We start from the raw sequence: 26922 nt of genomic DNA, 5'->3' as shown, positions 1-26922 counted from the left end.
ACACCACAGCCTTGGGACCCCCCCATTCACACTCCTCTGGTCCTCTCATTCCCTCTGTCTACCCCACACCACAGACTTGGGACGCACCCATTCACACTCCTCTGGTCCTCTCATTCCCTCTGCCTACCCCACACCACAGACTTGGGACGCACCCATTCACACTCCTCTGGTCCTCTCATTCCCTCTGCCTACCCCACACCACAGCCTTGGGACGCACCCATTCACACTCCTCTGGTCCTCTCTTTCCCTCTGCCTACCCCACACCACAGCCTTGGGACGCCCCCATTCACACTCCTCTGGTCCTCTCATTCCCTCTGCCTACCACACACCACAGCCCTGGGACACACCCAACCACACTCCTCTCTCCCTCTCGCCCTCTCTCTCTCTCTCTCTCTCAGCAGCTCTTCCCTGAATAATGCATGTGTGCCAAAACTCACTCCACTCCTGCTGAGAAATCACAGACACCTGGTGCCTCTCTCTCTCTCTCTCTCTCTCTCTCTCTCTCTCTCTCTCTCTCTCTCTCTCTCTCTCTCTCTCTCTCTCCCTCCCTCTCTTCCTCCCGCATGTTCCTTCCCCCTTTATTTCTCTTCCTTTTTCTCTTTCTTGCTCTTGTTCTGTCACTCCCCCCCCCCTCCTCTCTCTCTCTCGCTTGTTCTGTCACCCCCCCCCCCCCTCTCTCTAGCTCTTCTCCAAGGTGATCTGTGAGCAGAGCGAATGCTCTCGAGTGCTGTGAGAGGCTGACTGCTCTGAGCACACTCCCCAGGCTCTCCGGGCGTTCCTCGCTCCCCCTGCCAGTACAATACAGAACTATACCGTAGCACACACCATACCACAGTGTCTCGGTTGCGACCTGCCTGCTTGACTGCCTGCCACGTTTTCTGAGGGAGAGAGAGAGAGAGAGAGAGAGAGAGAGAGAGAGTGGAGAGAGAGAGAGAGAGAGAGGGCGGGCGATGGGGTAGGGAGATGGCTTGTGAGAACTAGAGAGGAAGCTATACTCTGAGGGACAGAGATCAAGATATAGATAGGTACTTTTCCTCAGTTTCCTCACCTCTGTGATGACACCCATTGGACACAGCTTAACCCTGTCCTCCTCCTGCCGGTCATCATCCTGCCTGTCCTTCTCCTGCCTGTCTTCCTCCTGCCTGTCCTTCTCCTGCCTGTCCTCCTCCTGCCGGTCATCATCCTGCCTGTCCTTCTCCTGCCTGTCTTCCTCCTGCCTGAGATCAGTGGCCCCCCTGATGGCAGTCCAGGAGAACCTAGCCTCTCCGGCTCAGTTTTAGCAGCATAATGGAGCCTGTTCTTCAGGGGATAGTACAGCATGGACAATTCAGCCAATATCCGAAGCCTCAGCCAGGAGAAAGGTAAGAGGAGCCATTCACATGTTGTACTTCCGCACGGCCAAAAGTAGGCCAACGCGCGGCGAAAAGTTGCTTGTCGGGGGTGGGGGTGGGCGGACAAAGCAGAGAGGAGTTTAATCGTTTGTCAAATGCTCCCTCTTTCTTCTTCTCTCTTTCTCTCCTCGTGACAATTCAGATAGAATCCATTGATTTTCTATTATTAATCACCTGTTATTTGTTTATTTGCTCATGCTCACTTTCTCTCATTTGTGGAAGACAATGAGACCCTCTTTTTTTACACGGCTCCACTCATATGAATATCTGGTGTGCAGGCGCTTCATGTGGGAGACCACCGGATAAATCTGTTCAATGGGTTCCATTCTGAAATAGCAGGTGCATTTCGTATTGATTGCCTCAGAGGACCGTAATCTCTCTTGGCCAGAGTCCGGTTTCTCTTCTGTGTGCGCTGGCAGGCTCGTGTACTTTATGAGATGGAGATGAGGACGAGGACTGTGGATTTGGGACAGATGTGAGAGTGATGTTACGCTCGTCGTGTTCAGACCCAGATCAACGGCTCTTTGAAATCCTTTTGTTGTCCTGTTTTGGTGCTCCAGTTCATTATAAATTGTGTGCAGTTTTTAAGATGTTGTCGCTAGTCTTGTTAAGTCACTATATCCACTTAAAAGGTGATCACCTGGAAGGAAGTGCACTACAGCGTTACACAAGTTTGCAAAAGTCCCATTTCACCCACAATGAAAGAAAATACACAATGGTAAGAGGGGAAGAATGAAGTCATCTATTTTTGACAACTCTGTCTCCAACAGGAGCTTGTCCTTCCCTCAACCCTTCCCACACCTTCTCTTCCCTGCTCCTTCCCCCCAAGCCTCGGTAACCATAGCATGGGTAATTAGCGGCAGCTCACCCTGGCACAGAGGAACCAGTACAGCGACTGCGGAGGCAGTAGCAGCAGCTGTGTGGGCCAACAGAGGCACATGGCGCTAACACAGTGGAGCGCTAATCAGTTTTTCAACATTACAGCAAAACGGACCACTAATGCCAATGTTCCACATGTAGGAAGTGCCACAACGTGATGCAAGTGCTACTTTGTCCCTAAGCTGACTTTGAAACTGTGACGCTTGTGCTACGCTAGGGGAGGAGTATTTTTTAAATTGCACACAGTGAGACAATCTGTACAGGCAGCGGACACAATGGGGTTCATAGCTAGTGGAACATTGCTAACAGATTGTACGTGCTAGCCTTCGAACTGGCAACGCAGCCAATTCTTTTCAAATTTGTACTTCTAGGAACCAATTAGCTGTTTGAAAGCTTTTTTGAGGGATGGGGGGTGTGAGCATGTGGGTCTGGACAGATGACATGTAGTCATTGTTCTAGGGATGGGGGTGTGAGCATGTGGGTCTGGACAGATGAGATGTAGTCATTGTTCTAGGGATGGGGGTGTGAGCATGTGGGTCTGGACAGATGACATGTAGTCATTGTTCTAGGGATGGGGGTGTGAGCATGTGGGTCTGGACAGATGACATGTAGTCATTGTTCTAGGGATGGGGGTGTGAGCATGTGGGTCTGGACAGATGACATGTAGTCATTGTTCTAGGGATGGGGGTGTGAGCATGTGGGTCTGGACAGATGAGATGTAGTCATTGTTCTAGGGATGGGGGTGTGAGCATGTGGGTCTGGACAGATGACATGTAGTCATTGTTCTAGGGATGGGGGTGTGAGCATGTGGGTCTGGACAGATGACATGTAGTCATTGTTCTAGGGATGGGGGTGTGAGCATGTGGGTCTGGACAGATGACATGTAGTCATTGTTCTTGGGATGGGGGTGTGAGCATGTGGGTCTGGACAGATGAGATGTAGTCATTGTTCTAGGGATGGGGGTGTGAGCATGTGGGTCTGGACAGATGACATGTAGTCATTGTTCTAGGGATGGGGGTGTGAGCATGTGGGTCTGGACAGATGAGATGTAGTCATTGTTCTAGGGATGGGGGTGTGAGCATGTGGGTCTGGACAGATGACATGTAGTCATTGTTCTAGGGATGGGGGTGTGAGCATGTGGGTCTGGACAGATGACATGTAGTCATTGTTCTAGGGATGGGGGTGTGAGCATGTGGGTCTGGACAGATGACATGTAGTCATTGTTCTAGGGATGGGGGTGTGAGCATGTGGGTCTGGACAGATGAGATGTAGTCATTGTTCTAGGGATGGGGGTGTGAGCATGTGGGTCTGGATAGATGACATGTAGTCATTGTTCTAGGGATGGGGGTGTGAGCATGTGGGTCTGGACAGATGACATGTAGTCATTGTTCTAGGGATGGGGGTGTGAGCATGTGGGTCTGGACAGATGAGATGTAGTCATTGTTCTAGGGATGGGGGTGTGAGCATGTGGGTCTGGATAGATGTAGTCAGTGTTTGTCATTCATATGTGTATGTTTGTAACTGGTGTAAAAAAGAGCTTTTTGGATATTAAATAGTAGGCTTTGATACAAAAGAGTAGGATTGTAAGCGTTTATCTCCTACCTAAAGAACCTATATCCTTTTTTCCTCCTACTTGTCTACTTTTCCTTTATTTTTATTTTACCAGGTAAGTTGACTGAGAACACGTTCTCATTTGCAGCAACGACCTGGGGAATAGTTACAGGGGAGAGGAGGGGGATGAATGAGCCAATTGTAAACTGGGGATTATTAGGTGACTGTGATGGTTTGAGGGCCAGATTGGGAATTTAGCCAGGACACCGGGGTTAACACCCCTACTCTTATGATAAGTGCCATGGGATCTTTAATGACCTCAGAGAGTCAGGACACCCATTTAACGTCCCATCCGAAAGACGGCACCCTACACAGGGCAGGGCAATCCCTGGGGGATTGGGGGATATTTTTTAGACCAGAGGAAAGAGTGCCTCCTACTGGCCCTCCAACACCACTTCCAGCAGCATCTGGTCTCCCATCCAGGGACTGACCAGGACCAACCCTGCTTAGCTTCAGAAGAAAGCCAGCAGTGGTATGCAGGGTGGTATGCTGCTGGCCAAGGAACCAATTAGGAACCAATTAGGAACTAACTACTACTTATCTACTACCAAAGGATGCTTGTTCTGGAATGCCTATTCGAACACTTGTTTTAGGAGAGTCACAGAAAAGAGATTTCTCTCGTCTGGTCACCTTTTTCTTGTGAACATAACATCTGACCGATTGTTTTATGACCATTCTATGGCCACTTACTCTGACATCACGTATCGACCCCCAGTCTTCTAGGCATATCGACAGACTATTCAGCTGTTACAAGCCTCCTTGTCGTACATGTGTTGCAGCCCAAGCTCCACGTTTCACACCGGAGGAGACTAATGATAGTAAACTGTGTTTTAAACCATCCGTGTAACATGCTGCTAGCATTGCCAGTGGGGATGTCATGCAGTTTGACAAGCATACATCCATTGCTATCAGTCTGAACGATTCTCCAAAGTGTTCATGTATTTTTTTTCAATCCGTTTGATATGACTCAGGCAATATATGGGATTTTTTGACAGTTGTGATAGAGGTTTTAAAAGGAGTACAGAGCCTTTTGGCATGAGTTGCTAGGCAACTCTAGGAGTGATACCTATATTTCATGTACCTACAGTCTGCAGGCATGGTACAGTAGAGTGCTGTGTCTGACTGTCATTCATGGCAAATGATATCTCAATATCTGTAAGTTCATTAAACGAACGACCATCTGGTTGTCTCAATGCCTGTCTCATTGAGTACAGTCTTGCTTTCTTCTGCCTGATCTTCTAACCCTAACCCTCTCCTACAAATGGGAGGGAAGTTGCGCACCACCACCGCAATAGCACTAAAGGATTTTTTCATTATTTTTCTATTCCTTCTATCGCTCTCGCTCTCTCGCTCTCTTGCTCTCTCTCTCTGTCTCCCTCTCTCTCTGTCTATCTCTCTCTGTCTCTCTCTTAGTTTCCCTCTCTCTCCCTGTCTTTCTCTCTGTCTCTCTCTCTCCCTGTCTCTCTGTATCCCTCGCTCTCTCTCCCCCTCTCTCATTCTTCACAGTCCTCTCTGTGCAGCAGACATTGAGGTAAGGCTTTTATCCTGGATCACCACATAAAGAGACCCATCCTTACATAAGCTTCAAATTATCGAAAGGACCCCATTTTGAATTTGACTGAATGTGCTGGAATATGAACTAGGAACAGCCACTGAGGTAGATCATTTATAGACAGTTATGAGACAAGTAGATACAGCTACGAGATAAGTAGATGGTTTTATAGATAGCTGTGAGATAAGTAGATGGTTTTATAGACAGCCATGAGATAAGTAGAGACAGCTGTGAGATAAGTAGATGGTTTTATAGATAGCTATGAGATACGTAGATACAGCTATGAGATAAGTAGATGGTTTTATAGATAGCTATGAGATAAGTAGATGGTTTTATAGACAGCTATGAGATAAGTAGAGACAGCTATGAGATAAGTAGAGACAGCTATGAGATAAGTAGATGGTTTTATAGATAGCTATGAGATACGTAGATGGTTTTATAGACAGCTATGAGATAAGTAGAGACAGCTATGAGATAAGTAGAGACAGCTGTGAGATAAGTAGATGGTTTTATAGATAGCTATGCGATACGTAGATACAGCTATGAGATAAGTAAATGGTTTTATAGACAGCTGTGAGATAAGTAGATGGTTTATAGACAGCTATGAGATAAGTAAAAGTAAAAAGTAAATGGTTTTATAGACCGCTATGAGATACGTAGATACAGCTATGAGATAAGTAGATGGTTTTATAGACAGCTATGAGATAAGTAAATGGTTTTATAGACAGCTATGAGATAAGTAGATGGTTTTATAGATAGCTATGAGATAAGTAGATGGTTTTATAGACAGCTATGAGATAAGTAGATGGTTTTATAGATAGCTATGAGATAAGTAGATGGTTTTATAGACAGCTATGAGATAAGTAGAGAAAGCTATGAGATAAGTAGATGGTTTTATAGATAGCTATGAGATAAGTAAATGGTTTTATAGACAGCTATGAGATAAGTAGATGGTTTTATAGATAGCTATGAGATAAGTAGATGGTTTTATAGACAGCTATGAGATAAGTAGAGAAAGCTATGAGATAAGTAGATGGTTTTATAGATAGCTATGAGATAAGTAAATGGTTTTATAGACAGCTATGAGATAAGTAGATGGTTTTATAGATAGCTATGAGATAAGTAGATGGTTTTATAGACAGCTATGAGATAAGTAAATGGTTTTATAGACAGCTATGAGATAAGTAAATGGTTTTATAGACAGCTATGAGATAAGTAGATGGTTTTATAGATAGCTATGAGATAAGTAGATGGTTTTATATACAGCTATGAGATAAGTAAATGGTTTTATAGACAGCTATGAGATAAGTAGATGGTTTTATAGATAGCTATGAGATAAGTAGATGGTTTTATAGACAGCTATGAGATAAGTAGAGAAAGCTATGAGATAAGTAGATGGTTTTATAGATAGCTATGAGATAAGTAGATACAGCTATGAGATAAGTAGATGGTTTTATAGACAGCTGTGAGCTAGGTATATGGTTTTATAGACAGCTATGAGATAAGTAGAGAAAGCTATGAGATAAGTAGATGGTTTTATAGACAGCTATGAGATAAGTAGAGACAGCTATGAGATAAGTAGATGGTTTTATAGACAGCTGTGAGCTAGGTATATGGTTTTATAGATAGCTACAGTGAGGGAAAAAAGTATTTGATCCCCTGCTGATTTTGTACGTTTGCCCACTGACAAAGAAATGATCAGTCTATAATTTTAATGGTAGGTTTATTTGAACAGTGAGAGACAGAATAACAACAAAAATATCCAGAAAAACGCATGTCAAAAATGTTATAAATTGATTTGCATTTTAATGAGGGAAATAAGTATTTGACCCCCTCTCAATCAGAAAGATTTCTGGCTCCCAGGTGTCTTTCATACAGGTAACGAGCTGAGATTAGGAGCACACTCTTAAAGGGAGTGCTCCTAATCTCAGTTTGTTACCTGTATAAAAGACACCTGTCCACAGAAGCAATCAATCAATCAGATTCCAAACTCTCCACCATGGCCAAGACCAAAGAGCTCTCCAAGGATGTCAGGGACAAGATTGTAGATCTACACAAGGCTGGAATGGGCTACAAGACCATTGCCAAGCAGCTTGGTGAGAAGGTGACAACAGTTAGTGCGATTATTCGCAAATGGAAGAAACACAAAAGAACTGTCAAACTCCCTTGGCCTGGGGCTCCATGCAAGATCTCACCTCGTGGAGTTGCAATGATCATGAGAATGGTGAGGAATCAGCCCAGAACTACACAGGAGGATCTTGTCAATGATCTCAAGGCAGCTGGGACCATAGTCACCAAGAAAACAATTGGTAACACACTACGCCGTGAAGGACTGAAATCCTGCAGCGCCCGCAAGGTCCCCCTGCTCAAGAAAGCACATATACATGCCCGTCTGAAGTTTGCCAATGAACATCTGAATGATTCAGAGGACAACTGGGTGAACGTGTTGTGGTCAGACGAGACCAAAATGGAGTTCTTTGGCATCAACTCAACTTGCCGTGTTTGGAGGAGGAGGAATGCTGCCTATGACCCCAAGAAACCATCCCCACCATCAAACATGGAGGTGGAAACATTATGCTTTGGGGGTGTTTTTCTGCTAAGGGGACAGGACAACTTCACCGCATCAACGGGACGATGGACGGGGCCATGTACCGTCAAATCTTGGGTGAAAACCTCCTTCCCTCAGCCAGGGTATTGAAAATGGGTCGTGGATGGGTATTCCAGCATGACAATGACCCAAAACACACGGCCAAGGCAACAAAGGAGTGGCTCAAGAAAAAGCACATTAAGGTCCTGGAGTGGCCTAGCCAGTCTCCAGACCTTAATCCCATAGAAAATCTGTGGAGGGAGCTGAAGGTTCGAGTTGCCAAACGTCAGCCTCGAAACCTTAATGACTTGAAGAAGATCTGCAAAGAGGAGTGGGACAAAATCCCTCCTGAGATGTGTGCAAACCTGGTGGCCAACTACAAGAAGCATCGGACCTCTGTGATTGCCAACAAGGGTTTTGCCACCAAGTACTAAGTCATGTTTTGCAGAGGGGTCAAATACTTATTTCCCTCATTAAAATGCAAATCAATTTATAAAATTTTTGACATGCGTTTTTCTGGATTTTTTTGTTGATATTCTGTCTCTCACTGTTCAAATAAACCTACCATTAAAATTACAGACTGACCATTTCAATGTCAGTGGGCAAACGAACAAAATCAGCAGGGGATCAAATACTTTTTTCCCTCACTGTATGAGATAAGTAGATGGTTTTATAGACAGCTATGAGATAAGTAGAGGGTTTTTTCAAGACAGCTATGAGATGACTCACGTAATTTGATAATGTCTAGTAAAAGCAAAACCATGATCAAGATTGGCGAATGGATTCTCAACAAGTGAATTTAGTATACAACTGATAGTGGTAACCTAAATGCCACCGTATTGTTTTTAACATACTGTATACCCTGCAGTACGTTTCCCTGTATTGAATATTACATCCATTTGAACAAATTGGAATAGTCAAGAGTGTCACATCTAACCAGCCCCAGGGGAGTGTCATATCTACCCTCTTCACCGTGCTGACTGTCATTTTGCCAGTTACAGTCGCGTTCTTATAACAGATGGGAGCACCTTCATTTGAAAACACACGACAACAGAACCGTTGTGTAAATGAGATTCAATTCTTCAATGAATACTTAGTGCTGAAAACCAAAACACCCAAAGCACATTGTGTTTGGAAAAAATATGGTTAATCGCATATCTACTTCTTAGGAAACGTCATGAAAATCACTCGTCTTTGAACACCTTAGCATAACACCTCCTCATACGTGAAGCCCAGAGATGGAATGTGTGTGTGTGTGTGTGTGTGTGTGTGTGTGTGTGTGTGTGTGTGTGTGTGTGTGTGTGTGTGTGTGTGTGTGTGTGTGTGTGTGTGTGTGTGTGTGTGTGTGTGTGTGTGTGTGTGTGTGTGTGTGTGTGTGCGTGCGTGCGTGCGTGCGTGCGTGCGTGCGTGCGTGCGTGCGTGCGTGCGTGCGTGCGTGCGTGCGTGCGTGTGTGTGTGTGTTTGAGCTGAATATAGGAATTGGGAAAATGTCACATTAGGGTTTGGGGTCAGGAGGCAAGTGCAGCTGTGTAAGTGTCTTATGGTGGGCGTGAGAACTGAGGGCACTTCTTATCCACGACCTTTTGTCTCGTGGCGTTACGGCTTGTTTTCTGTGCATCATCGGTGAGATGATAAATAGACGCAGTCGCAGCGTGTTCGAGGCGGGGCGTTTTGTCGTTGCTTGTTGCCAGGAATAGAGTGGTTTCTAAGGACATTTGTTGCAGCTTGTTAGCACCTCCCATTTGCTCGATAAGGCTCATGTGTCAATGGACGAGGTCAATGGACGAGGTCAATGGACGAGGTCAATGAGGTCAATGGACAAGTTTAATGGGTTTATTCTGTTTAACATTTGCAAACACACACACGCATGCACACACACAATATCGATAACAGAACATTTCTAAATATCTGTTGAAAAATGTGAGGGATAAGGCAAGCAGCCTGGGCCGGCCGCAAATTGATTCCTGTGTGAAATAGCTCCCTACTCCCTTACCCCAGTGTTCCATTAGAAGCTATGTGAGAAAAATGAGAGGTGGAGTACCAGGCATCTCTGCAGCTTTGCACAACACTTTGGGCCTGGGATGTGAGAGGGATGACAGAAAAGCTACAAGCTATTAAACATTTAGCAGCGAGCCCAAGAAAAGAGGAGCAAACAGAGGACGTTACAGAGGTGTGAGGGAGGGATTATGCCTTCAAGGTGCTGGTGAAAAATGTATAAAATCAAGAATGGCGGAGACCTCTCGCACAGGTAGAAAATGTAATTGGTATTTTCATTCCAGCTTTATGACAGACTGCCCTGAGAGAATTTACTCCAGGAACGTTCCTTGATCATTCCAGCAAAAATATCCAGAGACCGAACGATGCTCCTTGAACCCAATGACTTATGGGGTAAACTCAACACAACATTTCTGTTACGTTCAGTGAAAGTTTTTAAGGAATCGGTTTCTCTCCTTTTCACGCTTTGGAACTTACCCATAACTCTCTGTCAGAGCATATTCAAATGATCAAGACATCTCGAAGCGTGAACACCAAAACCTAGGCACCAATTCAATCATTGACCACGTTTACATGCACACCAATGCATTAGTAATCTAGTTAACACCGGTAAAGTTGTCTGTTTCGTTTAGGGACCGGGGACAAAACACAATAACTGGAAAGATTGATCCTGTGGAAAATGTGCAAATGTCATCAGTTTGACCCGTTTTAAGGAAATTAAAAGTTGAGAAAATGATGAAACACGTTTCTGATAAGACTTCAGTTGGTCTTTGGTGCATATTTTATGTGGTTGAAATACTGTCTGCTTGCATAACAGAGTCAAAGATAACACTACACCGAATTCGCATTTTCTCAAGAGATGCTGAAAGTAATAAATCATAATTCTCCACTCTCTTCCTGAGACAAAATTAACATTTTTTGTATAATTTTACTGCAAGAAATGCATAATTCTGGAGGAGTTAATATAATTTTGCTCTACATGTGAGAGGTTATAGGCCTACAGTCAGTGTCACTATTTCAGATACTATTCCATTTGAACCAAATTAACTTAAATGAGGAATATTCTGTTTATTCATGGATACAGGGATGCTCATGAGCGGGATAGCAAATGTGCATGTAAACAGCTTATCCCGAATAAGACCTTAAGCGGGATATGAGCTACTATCTGGGATATGATCTACTATCCGTGATATGATCTACTATCTGGGATATGAGTTACTGTCTGGGATATGAGCTACTATCTGGGATATGATCTACTATCTGGGATATGATCTACTATCTGGGATATGATCTACTATCTGGGATATGAGCTACTATCTGGGATATGAGCTACTATCTGGGATATGATCTACTATCTGGGATATGATCTACTATCTGGGATATGATCTACTATACGGGATATGAGTTACTATCCGGGATATGAGCTACTATCTGGGATATGATCTACTATCTGGGATATGATCTACTATCTGGGATATGAGCTACTATCCGGGATATGTTCTACTATACGGGATATGATCTACTATCTGGGATATGATCTACTATCTGGGATATGATCTACTATCTGGGATATGATCTACTATCTTGGATATGAGCTACTATCCGGGATATGATCTACTATCTGGGATATGATCTACTATCTGGGATATGAGCTACTATCTGGGATATGAGCTACTATCTGGGATATGAGCTACTATCTGGGATATGATCTACTATACCGGATATGATCTACTATCTGGGATATGATCTACTATCTGGGATATGATCTACTATCTGGGATATGATCTACTATCTGGGATATGAGCTACTATCCGGGATATGATCTACTATCTGGGATATGATCTACTATCTGGGATATGAGCTACTATCTGGGATATGAGCTACTATCTGGGATATGAGTTACTATCTGGGATATGATCTACTATCTGGGATATGAGTTACTATCTGGGATATGAGTTACTATCCGGGATATGAGTTACTATATGGGATATGATCTACTATCTGGGATATGAGCTACTATCTGGGATATGATCTACTATCTGGGATATGAGCTACTATCTGGGATATGAGCTACTATCTGGGATATGATCTACTATCTGGGATATGATCTACTATCTGGGATATGAGCTACTATCCGGGATATGATCTACTATCCGGGATATGATCTACTATACGGGATATGATCTACTATCTGGGATAAGATCTACTATCTGGGATATGATCTACTATCTGGGATATGATCTACTATCTGGGATATGAGTTACTATCCGGGATATGAGTTACTATCTGGGATATGATCTACTAGCTGGGATATGATCTACTATCTGGGATATGAGCTACTATACGGGATATGAGCTACTATCTGGGATATGATCTACTATCTGGGATATGATCTACTATCTGGGATATGAGCTACTATCTGGGATATGAGCTACTATCCGGGATATGAGCTACTGTCTGGGATATGAGTTACTATCTGGGATATGAGCTACTATCTGGGATATGAGCTACTATCCGGGATATGAGTTACTATCTGGGATATGAGTTACTATACGGGATATGAGCTACTATCTGGGATATGATCTACTATCTGGGATATGATCTACTATCTGGGATATGATCTACTATCTGGGATATGAGTTACTATCCGGGATATGATCTACTATCTGGGATATGAGCTACTATCTGGGATATGATCTACTATCTGGGATATGAGCTACTATCTGGGATATGATCTACTATCTGGGATATGAGCTACTATCTGGGATATGAGCTACTATCTGGGATATGATCTACTATCTGGGATATGAGTTACTGTCTGGGATATGATCTACTATCTGGGATATGATCTACTATCTGGGATATGAGTTACTATACGGGATATGATCTACTATCTGGGATATGAGTTACTATACGGGATATGATCTACTATCTGGGATTTGAGTTACTATACAGGATATGAGCTACTATCTGGGATTTGAATTACTATACGGGATATGAGCTACTATCTGGGATATGAGTTACTATCTGGGATATGAGTTACTATACGGGATATGAGCTACTATCTGGGATATGAGCTACTATCTGGGATATGAGCTACTATATGGGATATGAGCTACTATCCGGGATATGAGCTACCATCTGGGATATGAGTTACTATACGGGATATGAGTTACTATACGGGATATGAGCTACTATCCGGGATATGAGTTACTATCTGGGATATGAGTTACTATCTGGGATATGATCTACTATCTGGGATATGAGCTACTATATGGGATATGAGCTACTATCCGGGATATGAGCTACCATCTGGGATATGAGTTACTATACGGGATATGAGTTACTATACGGGATATGAGCTACTATCCGGGATATGAGTTACTATCTGGGATATGAGTTACTATCTGGGATATGATCTACTATCTGGGATATGAGCTACTATACGGGATATGAGCTACTATCTGGGATATGAGCTACTATCCGGAATATGAGCTACTGTCTGGGATATGAGTTACTATCTGGGATATGAGCTACTATCTGGGATATGAGCTACTATCCGGGATATGAGTTACTATCTGGGATATGATCTACTATCTGGGATATGAGCTACTATCTGGGATATGAGTTACTATCTGGGATATGATCTACTATCTGGGATATGATCTACTATCTGGGATATGAGCTACTATCTGGGATATGATCTACTATCTGGGATATGATCTACTATCTCGGATATGAGCTACTATCTGGGATATGATATACTATCTGGGATATGATCTACTATCTGGGATATGATCTACTATCTGGGATATGATCTACTATCTGGGATATGAGCTACTATCTGGGATATGATCTACTATACGGAATATGATCTACTATACGGGATATGATCTACTATCTGGGATATGATCTACTATCTGGGATATGAGTTACTATCCGGGATATGATCTACTATCTGGGATATGATCTACTATCTGGGATATGATCTACTATACGGGATATGATCTACTATCTGGGATATGATCTACTATCTGGGATATGAGCTACTATCTGGGATATGATCTACTATACGGGATATGATCTACAATCTGGGATATGATCTACTATTTGGGATATGATCTACTATCTGGGATATGATCTACTATCTGGGATATGAGCTACTATCCGGGATATGATCTACTATCTGGGATATGATCTACTATCTGGGATATGATCTACTATCTGGGATATGATCTACTATCTGGGATATGAGTTACTATCCGGGATATGAGTTACTATCTGGGATATGAGCTACTATCTGGGATATGAGTTACTATCTGGGATATGATCTACTATCTGGGATATGAGTGAGTTACTATCCGGGATATGAGTTACTATCTGGGATATGATCTACTATCTGGGATATGATCTACTATCTGGGATATGAGCTACTATACGGGATATGAGCTACTATCTGGGATATGATCTACTATCTGGGATATGATCTACTATCTGGGATATGATCTACTATCTGGGATATGAGCTACTATCCGGGATATGATCTACTATCTGGGATATGATCTACTATACGGGATATGATCTACTATCTGGGATATGATCTACTATCTGGGATATGATCTACTATCTGGGATATGAGTTACTATCCGGGATATGAGTTACTATCTGGGATATGAGCTACTATCTGGGATATGAGTTACAATCTGGGATATGATCTACTATCTGGGATATGAGTGAGTTACTATCCGGGATATGAGTTACTATCTGGGATATGATCTACTATCTGGGATATGATCTACTATCTGGGATATGAGCTACTATACGGGATATGAGCTACTATCTGGGATATGATCTACTATCTGGGATATGATCTACTATCTGGGATATGATCTACTATCTGGGATATGAGCTACTGTCTGGGATATGAGTTACTATCTGGGATATGATCTACTATCTGGGATATGATCTACTATCTGGGATATGAGCTACTGTCTGGGATATGAGTTACTATCTGGGATATGAGCTACTATCTGGGATATGAGCTACTATCCGGGATATGAGTTACTATCTGGGATATGAGTTACTATACGGGATATGAGCTACTATCTGGGATATGATCTACTATCTGGGATATGAATTACTATCTGGGATATGATCTACTATCTGGGATATGAGTTACTATCCGGGATATGATCTACTATCTGGGATATGAGCTACTATCTGGGATATGATCTACTATCTGGGATATGAGCTACTATCTGGGATATGATCTACTATCTGGGATATGAGCTACTATCTGGGATATGAGCTACTATCTGGGATATGATCTACTCTCTGGGATATGAGTTACTGTCTGGGATATGATCTACTATCTGGGATATGATCTACTATCTGGGATATGAGTTACTATACGGGATATGATCTACTATCTGGGATATGAGTTACTATACGGGATATGATCTACTATCTGGGATTTGAGTTACTATACGGGATATGAGCTACTATCTTGGATATGAGCTACTATCTGGGATATGAGCTACTATCTGGGATATGAGCTACTATCCGGGATATGAGCTACCATCTGGGATATGAGTTACTATACAGGATATGAGTTACTATACGGGATATGAGCTACTATCCGGGATATGAGTTACTATCTGGGATATGAGTTACTATCTGGGATATGAGCTACTATACGGGATATGAGCTACTATCTGGGATATGAGCTACTATCCGGGATATGAGCTACTGTCTGGGATATGAGTTACTATCTGGGATATGAGCTACTATCTGGGATATGAGCTACTAACCGGGATATGAGTTACTATCTGGGATATGATCTACTATCTGGGATATGAGCTACTATCTGGGATATGAGTTACTATCTGGGATATGATCTACTATCTGGGATATGATCTACTATCTGGGATATGAGCTACTATCTGGGATATGATCTAATATCTGGGATATGATCTACTATCTGGGATATGAGCTACTATCTGGGATATGATATACTATCTGGGATATGATCTACTATCTGGGATATGATCTACTATCTGGGATATGATCTACTATCTGGGATATGAGCTACTATCTGGGATATGATCTACTATACGGAATATGATCTACTATACGGGATATGATCTACTATCTGGGATATGATCTACTATCTGGGATATGAGTTACTATCCGGGATATGATCTACTATCTGGGATATGATCTACTATCTGGGATATGAGCTACTATCTGGGATATGAGTTACTATCCGGGATATGAGTTACTATCTGGGATATGAGCTACTATCTGGGATATGAGTTACAATCTGGGATATGATCTACTATCTGGGATATGAGTGAGTTACTATCCGGGATATGAGTTACTATCTGGGATATGATCTACTATCTGGGATATGATCTACTATCTGGGATATGAGCTACTATACGGGATATGAGCTACTATCTGGGATATGATCTACTATCTGGGATATGATCTACTATCTGGGATATGATCTACTATCTGGGATATGAGCTACTGTCTGGGATATGAGTTACTATCTGGGATATGATCTACTATCTGGGATATGATCTACTATCTGGGATATGAGCTACTGTCTGGGATATGAGTTACTATCTGGGATATGAGCTACTATCTGGGATATGAGCTACTATCCGGGATATGAGTTACTATCTGGGATATGAGTTACTATACGGGATATGAGCTACTATCTGGGATATGATCTACTATCTGGGATATGAATTACTATCTGGGATATGATCTACTATCTGGGATATGAGTTACTATCCGGGATATGATCTACTATCTGGGATATGAGCTACTATCTGGGATATGATCTACTATCTGGGATATGAGCTACTATCTGGGATATGATCTACTATCTGGGATATGAGCTACTATCTGGGATATGAGCTACTATCTGGGATATGATCTACTCTCTGGGATATGAGTTACTGTCTGGGATATGATCTACTATCTGGGATATGATCTACTATCTGGGATATGAGTTACTATACGGGATATGATCTACTATCTGGGATATGAGTTACTATACGGGATATGATCTACTATCTGGGATTTGAGTTACTATACGGGATATGAGCTACTATCTTGGATATGAGCTACTATCTGGGATATGAGCTACTATCTGGGATATGAGCTACTATCCGGGATATGAGCTACCATCTGGGATATGAGTTACTATACAGGATATGAGTTACTATACGGGATATGAGCTACTATCCGGGATATGAGTTACTATCTGGGATATGAGTTACTATCTGGGATATGAGCTACTATACGGGATATGAGCTACTATCTGGGATATGAGCTACTATCCGGGATATGAGCTACTGTCTGGGATATGAGTTACTATCTGGGATATGAGCTACTATCTGGGATATGAGCTACTAACCGGGATATGAGTTACTATCTGGGATATGATCTACTATCTGGGATATGAGCTACTATCTGGGATATGAGTTACTATCTGGGATATGATCTACTATCTGGGATATGATCTACTATCTGGGATATGAGCTACTATCTGGGATATGATCTAATATCTGGGATATGATCTACTATCTGGGATATGAGCTACTATCTGGGATATGATATACTATCTGGGATATGATCTACTATCTGGGATATGATCTACTATCTGGGATATGATCTACTATCTGGGATATGAGCTACTATCTGGGATATGATCTACTATACGGAATATGATCTACTATACGGGATATGATCTACTATCTGGGATATGATCTACTATCTGGGATATGAGTTACTATCCGGGATATGATCTACTATCTGGGATATGATCTACTATCTGGGATATGAGCTACTATCTGGGATATGAGTTACTATCCGGGATATGATCTACTATACGGGATATGATTTACTATCTGGGATATGATCTACTATCTGGGATATGATCTACTATCTGGGATATAATCTACTATCTGGGATATGAGTTACTCTACGGGATATGATCTACTATACGGGATATGATCTACTATACGGGATATGATCTACTATACGGGATATGATGTACTATCTGGTATATGAGTTACTATACGGGATATGATCTACTATACGGGATATGATCTACTCTCTGGGATATGATCTACTATACGGGATATGAGCTACTATCTGGGATATGATCTACTATCTGGGATATGAGTTACTATCTGGGATATGATCTACTATCTGGGATATGAGTTACTATACGGGATATGAGTTACTATCTGGGATATGATCTACTATCTGGGATATGAGTTACTATACGGGATATGATCTACTATACGGGATATGATCTACTATCTGGGATATGATCTACTATACGGGATATGAGCTACTATCTGGGATATGAGTTACTATACGGGATATGATCTACTATACGGGATATGAGCTACTATCTGGGATATGATCTACTCTCTGGGATATGAGTTACTGTCTGGGATATGAGCTACTATCTGGGATATGATCTACTCTCTGGGATATGAGTTACTGTCTGGGATATGATCTACTATCTGGGATATGATCTACTATCTGGGATATGAGTTACTATACGGGATATGATCTACTATCTGGGATATGAGTTACTATACGGGATATGATCTACTATCTGGGATTTGAGTTACTATACGGGATATGAGCTACTATCTTGGATATGAGCTACTATCTGGGATATGAGCTACTATCTGGGATATGAGCTACTATCCGGGATATGAGCTACCATCTGGGATATGAGTTACTATACAGGATATGAGTTACTATACGGGATATGAGCTACTATCCGGGATATGAGTTACTATCTGGGATATGAGTTACTATCTGGGATATGAGCTACTATACGGGATATGAGCTACTATCTGGGATATGAGCTACTATCCGGGATATGAGCTACTGTCTGGGATATGAGTTACTATCTGGGATATGAGCTACTATCTGGGATATGAGCTACTAACCGGGATATGAGTTACTATCTGGGATATGATCTACTATCTGGGATATGAGCTACTATCTGGGATATGAGTTACTATCTGGGATATGATCTACTATCTGGGATATGATCTACTATCTGGGATATGAGCTACTATCTGGGATATGATCTACTGTCTGGGATATGAGTTACTATCTGGGATATGAGCTACTATCTGGGATATGAGCTACTATCCGGGATATGAGTTACTATCTGGGATATGAGTTACTATACGGGATATGAGCTACTATCTGGGATATGATCTACTATCTGGGATATGAATTACTATCTGGGATATGATCTACTATCTGGGATATGAGTTACTATCCGGGATATGATCTACTATCTGGGATATGAGCTACTATCTGGGATATGATCTACTATCTGGGATATGAGCTACTATCTGGGATATGATCTACTATCTGGGATATGAGCTACTATCTGGGATATGAGCTACTATCTGGGATATGATCTACTCTCTGGGATATGAGTTACTGTCTGGGATATGATCTACTATCTGGGATATGATCTACTATCTGGGATATGAGTTACTATACGGGATATGATCTACTATCTGGGATATGAGTTACTATACGGGATATGATCTACTATCTGGGATTTGAGTTACTATACGGGATATGAGCTACTATCTTGGATATGAGCTACTATCTGGGATATGAGCTACTATCTGGGATATGAGCTACTATCCGGGATATGAGCTACCATCTGGGATATGAGTTACTATACAGGATATGAGTTACTATACGGGATATGAGCTACTATCCGGGATATGAGTTACTATCTGGGATATGAGTTACTATCTGGGATATGAGCTACTATACGGGATATGAGCTACTATCTGGGATATGAGCTACTATCCGGGATATGAGCTACTGTCTGGGATATGAGTTACTATCTGGGATATGAGCTACTATCTGGGATATGAGCTACTAACCGGGATATGAGTTACTATCTGGGATATGATCTACTATCTGGGATATGAGCTACTATCTGGGATATGAGTTACTATCTGGGATATGATCTACTATCTGGGATATGATCTACTATCTGGGATATGAGCTACTATCTGGGATATGATCTAATATCTGGGATATGATCTACTATCTGGGATATGAGCTACTATCTGGGATATGATATACTATCTGGGATATGATCTACTATCTGGGATATGATCTACTATCTGGGATATGATCTACTATCTGGGATATGAGCTACTATCTGGGATATGATCTACTATACGGAATATGATCTACTATACGGGATATGATCTACTATCTGGGATATGATCTACTATCTGGGATATGAGTTACTATCCGGGATATGATCTACTATCTGGGATATGATCTACTATCTGGGATATGAGCTACTATCTGGGATATGAGTTACTATCCGGGATATGATCTACTATACGGGATATGATTTACTATCTGGGATATGATCTACTATCTGGGATATGATCTACTATCTGGGATATAATCTACTATCTGGGATATGAGTTACTCTACGGGATATGATCTACTATACGGGATATGATCTACTATACGGGATATGATCTACTATACGGGATATGATGTACTATCTGGTATATGAGTTACTATACGGGATATGATCTACTATACGGGATATGATCTACTCTCTGGGATATGATCTACTATACGGGATATGAGCTACTATCTGGGATATGATCTACTATCTGGGATATGAGTTACTATCTGGGATATGATCTACTATCTGGGATATGAGTTACTATACGGGATATGAGTTACTATCTGGGATATGATCTACTATCTGGGATATGAGTTACTATACGGGATATGATCTACTATACGGGATATGATCTACTATCTGGGATATGATCTACTATACGGGATATGAGCTACTATCTGGGATATGAGTTACTATACGGGATATGATCTACTATACGGGATATGAGCTACTATCTGGGATATGATCTACTATACGGGATATGAGCTACTATCTTGGATATGATCTACTATCTGGGATATGAGTTACTATCTGGGATATCAGCTACTATCTGGGATATGATATACTATCTGGGATATGATCTACTATCTGGGATATGATCTACTATCTGGGATATGATCTACTATCTGGGATATGAGCTACTATCTGGGATATGATCTACTATCTGGGATATGAGCTACTATCTGGGATATGATCTACTATACGGAATATGATCTACTATCTGGGATATGAGTTACTATCCGGGATATGATATACTATCTGGGATATGATCTACTATCTGGTATATGAGCTACTATCTGGGATATGAGTTACTATCCGGGATATGATCTACTATACGGGATATGATTTACTATCTGGGATATGATCTACTATCTGGGATATGAGTTACTATACGGGATATGATCTACTATACGGGATATGATCTACTATACGGGATATGATCTACTATACGGGATATGATGTACTATCTGGGATATGATCTACTATACGGGATATGATCTACTATCTGGGATATAATCTACTATCTGGGATATGATCTACTATCTGGTATATGAGTTACTATACGGGATATGATCTACTATACGGGATATGATCTACTCTCTGGGATATGATCTACTATACGGGATATGAGCTACTATCTGGGATATGATCTACTATCTGGGATATAATCTACTATCTGGGATATGATCTACTATCTGGTATATGAGTTACTATACGGGATATGATCTACTATACGGGATATGATCTACTCTCTGGGATATGATCTACTATACGGGATATGAGCTACTATCTGGGATATGATCTACTATCTGGGATATGAGTTACTATCTGGGATATGATCTACTATCTGGGATATGAGTTACTATACGGGATATGATCTACTATACGGGATATGATCTACTATCTGGGATATGATCTACTATACGGGATATGAGCTACTATCTGGGATATGAGTTACTATACGGGATATGATCTACTATACGGGATATGAGCTACTATCTGGGATATGATCTACTATACGGGATATGAGCTACTATCTGGGATATGATCTACTATCTGGGATATGAGTTACTATCTGGGATATCAGCTACTATCTGGGATATGATCTACTATCTGGGATATGATCTACTATCTGGGATATGATCTACTATCTGGGATATGATCTACTATCTGGGATATGAGCTACTATCCGGGATATGAGCTACTATCTGGGATATGATCTACTATCTGGGATATGATCTACTATCTGGGATATGATCTACTAACTGGGATATGAGTTACTCTACGGGATATGATCTACTATACGGGATATGATCTACTATACGGGATATGATCTACTATACGGGATATGATGTACTATCTGGTATATGAGTTACTATACGGGATATGATCTACTATACGGGATATGATCTACTCTCTGGGATATGATCTACTATACGGGATATGAGCTACTATCTGGTATATGAGCTACTATCTGGGATATGAGTTACTATCCGGGATATGATCTACTATACGGGATTTGATTTACTATCTGGGATATGATCTACTATCTGGGATATGAGTTACTATACGGGATATGATCTACTATACGGGATATGATCTACTATACGGGATATGATCTACTATACGGGATATGATGTACTATCTGGGATATGATCTACTATACGGGAAATGATCTACTATCTGGGATATAATCTACTATCTGGGATATGATCTACTATCTGGTATATGAGTTACTATACGGGATATGATCTACTATACGGGATATGATCTACTCTCTGGGATATGATCTACTATACGGGATATGAGCTACTATCTGGGATATGATCTACTATCTGGGATATGAGTTACTATCTGGGATATGATCTACTATCTGGGATATGAGTTACTATACGGGATATGATCTACTATACGGGATATGATCTACTATCTGGGATATGATCTACTATACGGGATATGAGCTACTATCTGGGATATGAGTTACTATACGGGATATGATCTACTATACGGGATATGAGCTACTATCTGGGATATGATCTACTATATGGGATATAATCTACTATCTGGGATATGATCTACTATCTGGGATATGATCTACTATCTGGGATATGAGTTACTATCCGGGATATGAGTTACTATCTGGGATATGAGCTACTATCTGGGATATGAGCTACTATCTGGGATATGATCTACTATCTGGGATATGAGATACTATACGGGATATGAGCTACTATCTGGGATATGAGCTACTATCTGGGATATGATCTACTATCTGGGATATGATCTACTATCTGGGATATGATCTACTATCTGGGATATGATCTACTATCTCGGATATGAGCTACTATCTGGGATATGATATACTATCTGGGATATGATCTACTATCTGGGATATGATCTACTATCTGGGATATGATCTACTATCTGGGATATGAGCTACTATCTGGGATATGATCTACTATACGGAATATGATCTACTATCTGGGATATGAGCTACTATCTGGGATATGAGTTACTATCCGGGATATGATCTACTATACGGGATATGATTTACTATCTGGGATATGATCTACTATCTGGGATATGATCTACTATCTGGGATATGATCTACTATCTGGGATATGAGTTACTCTACGGGATATGATCTACTATACGGGATATGATCTACTATACGGGATATGATCTACTATACGGGATATGATGTACTATCTGGTATATGAGTTACTATACGGGATATGATCTACTATACGGGATATGATCTACTCTCTGGGATATGATCTACTATACGGGATATGAGCTACTATCTGGGATATGATCTACTATCTGGGATATGAGTTACTATCTGGGATATGATCTACTATCTGGGATATGAGTTACTATACGGGATATGAGTTACTATCTGGGATATGATCTACTATCTGGGATATGAGTTACTATACGGGATATGATCTACTATACGGGATATGATCTACTATCTGGGATATGATCTACTATACGGGATATGAGCTACTATCTGGGATATGAGTTACTATACGGAATATGATCTACTATACGGGATATGAGCTACTATCTGGGATATGATCTACTATACGGGATATGAGCTACTATCTGGGATATGATCTACTATCTGGGATATGAGTTACTATCTGGGATATCAGCTACTATCTGGGATATGATATACTATCTGGGATATGATCTACTATCTGGGATATGATCTACTATCTGGGATATGATCTACTATCTGGGATATGAGCTACTATCTGGGATATGATCTACTATCTGGGATATGAGCTACTATATAGGATATGATCTACTATACGGAATATGATCTACTATACGGGATATGATCTACTATCTGGGATATGATCTACTATCTGGGATATGAGTTACGATCCGGGATATGATATACTATCTGGGATATGATCTACTATCTGGTATATGAGCTACTATCTGGGATATGAGTTACTATACGGGATATGATCTACTATACGGGATATGATCTACTATACGGGATATGATCTACTATACGGGATATGATGTACTATCTGGGATATGATCTACTATACGGGATATGATCTACTATCTGGGATATAATCTACTATCTGGGATATGATCTACTATCTGGTATATGAGTTACTATACGGGATATGATCTACTATACGGGATATGATCTACTCTCTGGGATATGATCTACTATACGGGATATGATCTACTATCTGGGATATGAGTTACTATCTGGGATATGATCTACTATCTGGGATATGAGTTACTATACGGGATATGAGTTACTATCTAGGATATGATCTACTATCTGGGATATGAGTTACTATACGGGATATGATCTACTATACGGGATATGATCTACTATCTGGGATATGATCTACTATACGGGATATGAGCTACTATCTGGGATATGAGTTACTATACGGGATATGATCTACTATACGGGATATGAGCTACTATCTGGGATATGATCTACTATACGGGATATGAGCTACTATCTGGGATATGATCTACTATCTGGGATATGAGTTACTATCTGGGATATCAGCTACTATCTGGGATATGATCTACTATCTGGGATATGATCTACTATCTGGGATATGATCTACTATCTGGTATATGAGCTACTATCTGGGATATGAGTTACTATACGGGATATGATCTACTATACGGGATATGATCTACTATACGGGATATGATCTACTATACGGGATATGATGTACTATCTGGGATATGATCTACTATACGGGATATGATCTACTATCTGGGATATAATCTACTATCTGGGATATGATCTACTATCTGGTATATGAGTTACTATACGGGATATGATCTACTATACGGGATATGATCTACTCTCTGGGATATGATCTACTATACGGGATATGATCTACTATCTGGGATATGAGTTACTATCTGGGATATGATCTACTATCTGGGATATGAGTTACTATACGGGATATGAGTTACTATCTAGGATATGATCTACTATCTGGGATATGAGTTACTATACGGGATATGATCTACTATACGGGATATGATCTACTATCTGGGATATGATCTACTATACGGGATATGAGCTACTATCTGGGATATGAGTTACTATACGGGATATGATCTACTATACGGGATATGAGCTACTATCTGGGATATGATCTACTATACGGGATATGAGCTACTATCTGGGATATGATCTACTATCTGGGATATGAGTTACTATCTGGGATATCAGCTACTATCTGGGATATGATCTACTATCTGGGATATGATCTACTATCTGGGATATGATCTACTATCTGGGATATGATCTACTATCTGGGATATGATCTACTATCTGGGATATGAGTTACTATCCGGGATATGAGTTACTATCTGGGATATGAGTTACTATCCGGGATATGATCTACTATCTGGGATATGAGCTACTATCTGGGATATGATCTACTATCTGGGATATGAGCTACTATCTGGGATATGATCTACTATCTGGTATATGAGCTACTATCTGGGATATGAGCTACTATCTGGGATATGATCTACTCTCTGGGATATGAGTTACTGTCTGGGATATGATCTACTATCTGGGATATGATCTACTATCTGGGATATGAGTTACTATACGGGATATGATCTACTATCTGGGATATGAGTTACTATACGGGATATGATCTACTATCTGGGATTTGAGTTACTATACAGGATATGAGCTACTATCTGGGATTTGAATTACTATACGGGATATGAGCTACTATCTGGGATATGAGTTACTATCTGGGATATGAGTTACTATACGGGATATGAGCTACTATCTTGGATATGAGCTACTATCTGGGATATGAGCTACTATCTGGGATATGAGCTACTATCCGGGATATGAGCTACCATCTGGGATATGAGTTACTATACAGGATATGAGTTACTATACGGGATATGAGCTACTATCTGGGATATGATCTACTATCTGGGATATGATCTACTATCTCGGATATGAGCTACTATCTGGGATATGATATACTATCTGGGATATGATCTACTATCTGGGATATGATCTACTATCTGGGATATGATCTACTATCTGGGATATGAGCTACTATCTGGGATATGATCTACTATACGGAATATGATCTACTATACGGGATATGATCTACTATCTGGGATATGATTTACTATCTGGGATATGATCTACTATCTGGGATATGATCTACTATCTGGGATATGATCTACTAACTGGGATATGAGTTACTCTACGGGATATGATCTACTATACGGGATATGATCTACTATACGGGATATGATCTACTATACGGGATATGATGTACTATCTGGTATATGAGTTACTATACGGGATATGATCTACTATACGGGATATGATCTACTCTCTGGGATATGATCTACT

At 41.0% G+C, this 26922-nt stretch overlaps 1 protein-coding gene across 1 annotated transcript in view; it reads left to right on the top strand.

Annotated features, from left to right (window-relative positions):
- Nucleotides 1–967: 967 nt before the first annotated feature.
- LOC139557822 (1-phosphatidylinositol 4,5-bisphosphate phosphodiesterase eta-2-like) overlaps nt 968–26922 on the top strand; it is a 329946-nt gene continuing 303991 nt past the window's right edge. The window contains 1 exon segment of the mRNA XM_071373046.1: nt 968–1361. Within this exon segment, the coding sequence (XP_071229147.1) occupies nt 1319–1361 (43 nt within the window). The 5' untranslated portion in view covers nt 968–1318.

The sequence above is a fragment of the Salvelinus alpinus genome, chromosome 28 (genome assembly GCF_045679555.1).
Source record: "Salvelinus alpinus chromosome 28, SLU_Salpinus.1, whole genome shotgun sequence".
NCBI classification, from domain to species: Eukaryota; Metazoa; Chordata; class Actinopteri; order Salmoniformes; family Salmonidae; genus Salvelinus; species Salvelinus alpinus.
Note: the sequence above shows the minus strand (reverse complement) of the source record. Positions and strands in the feature narration are given on the sequence as shown.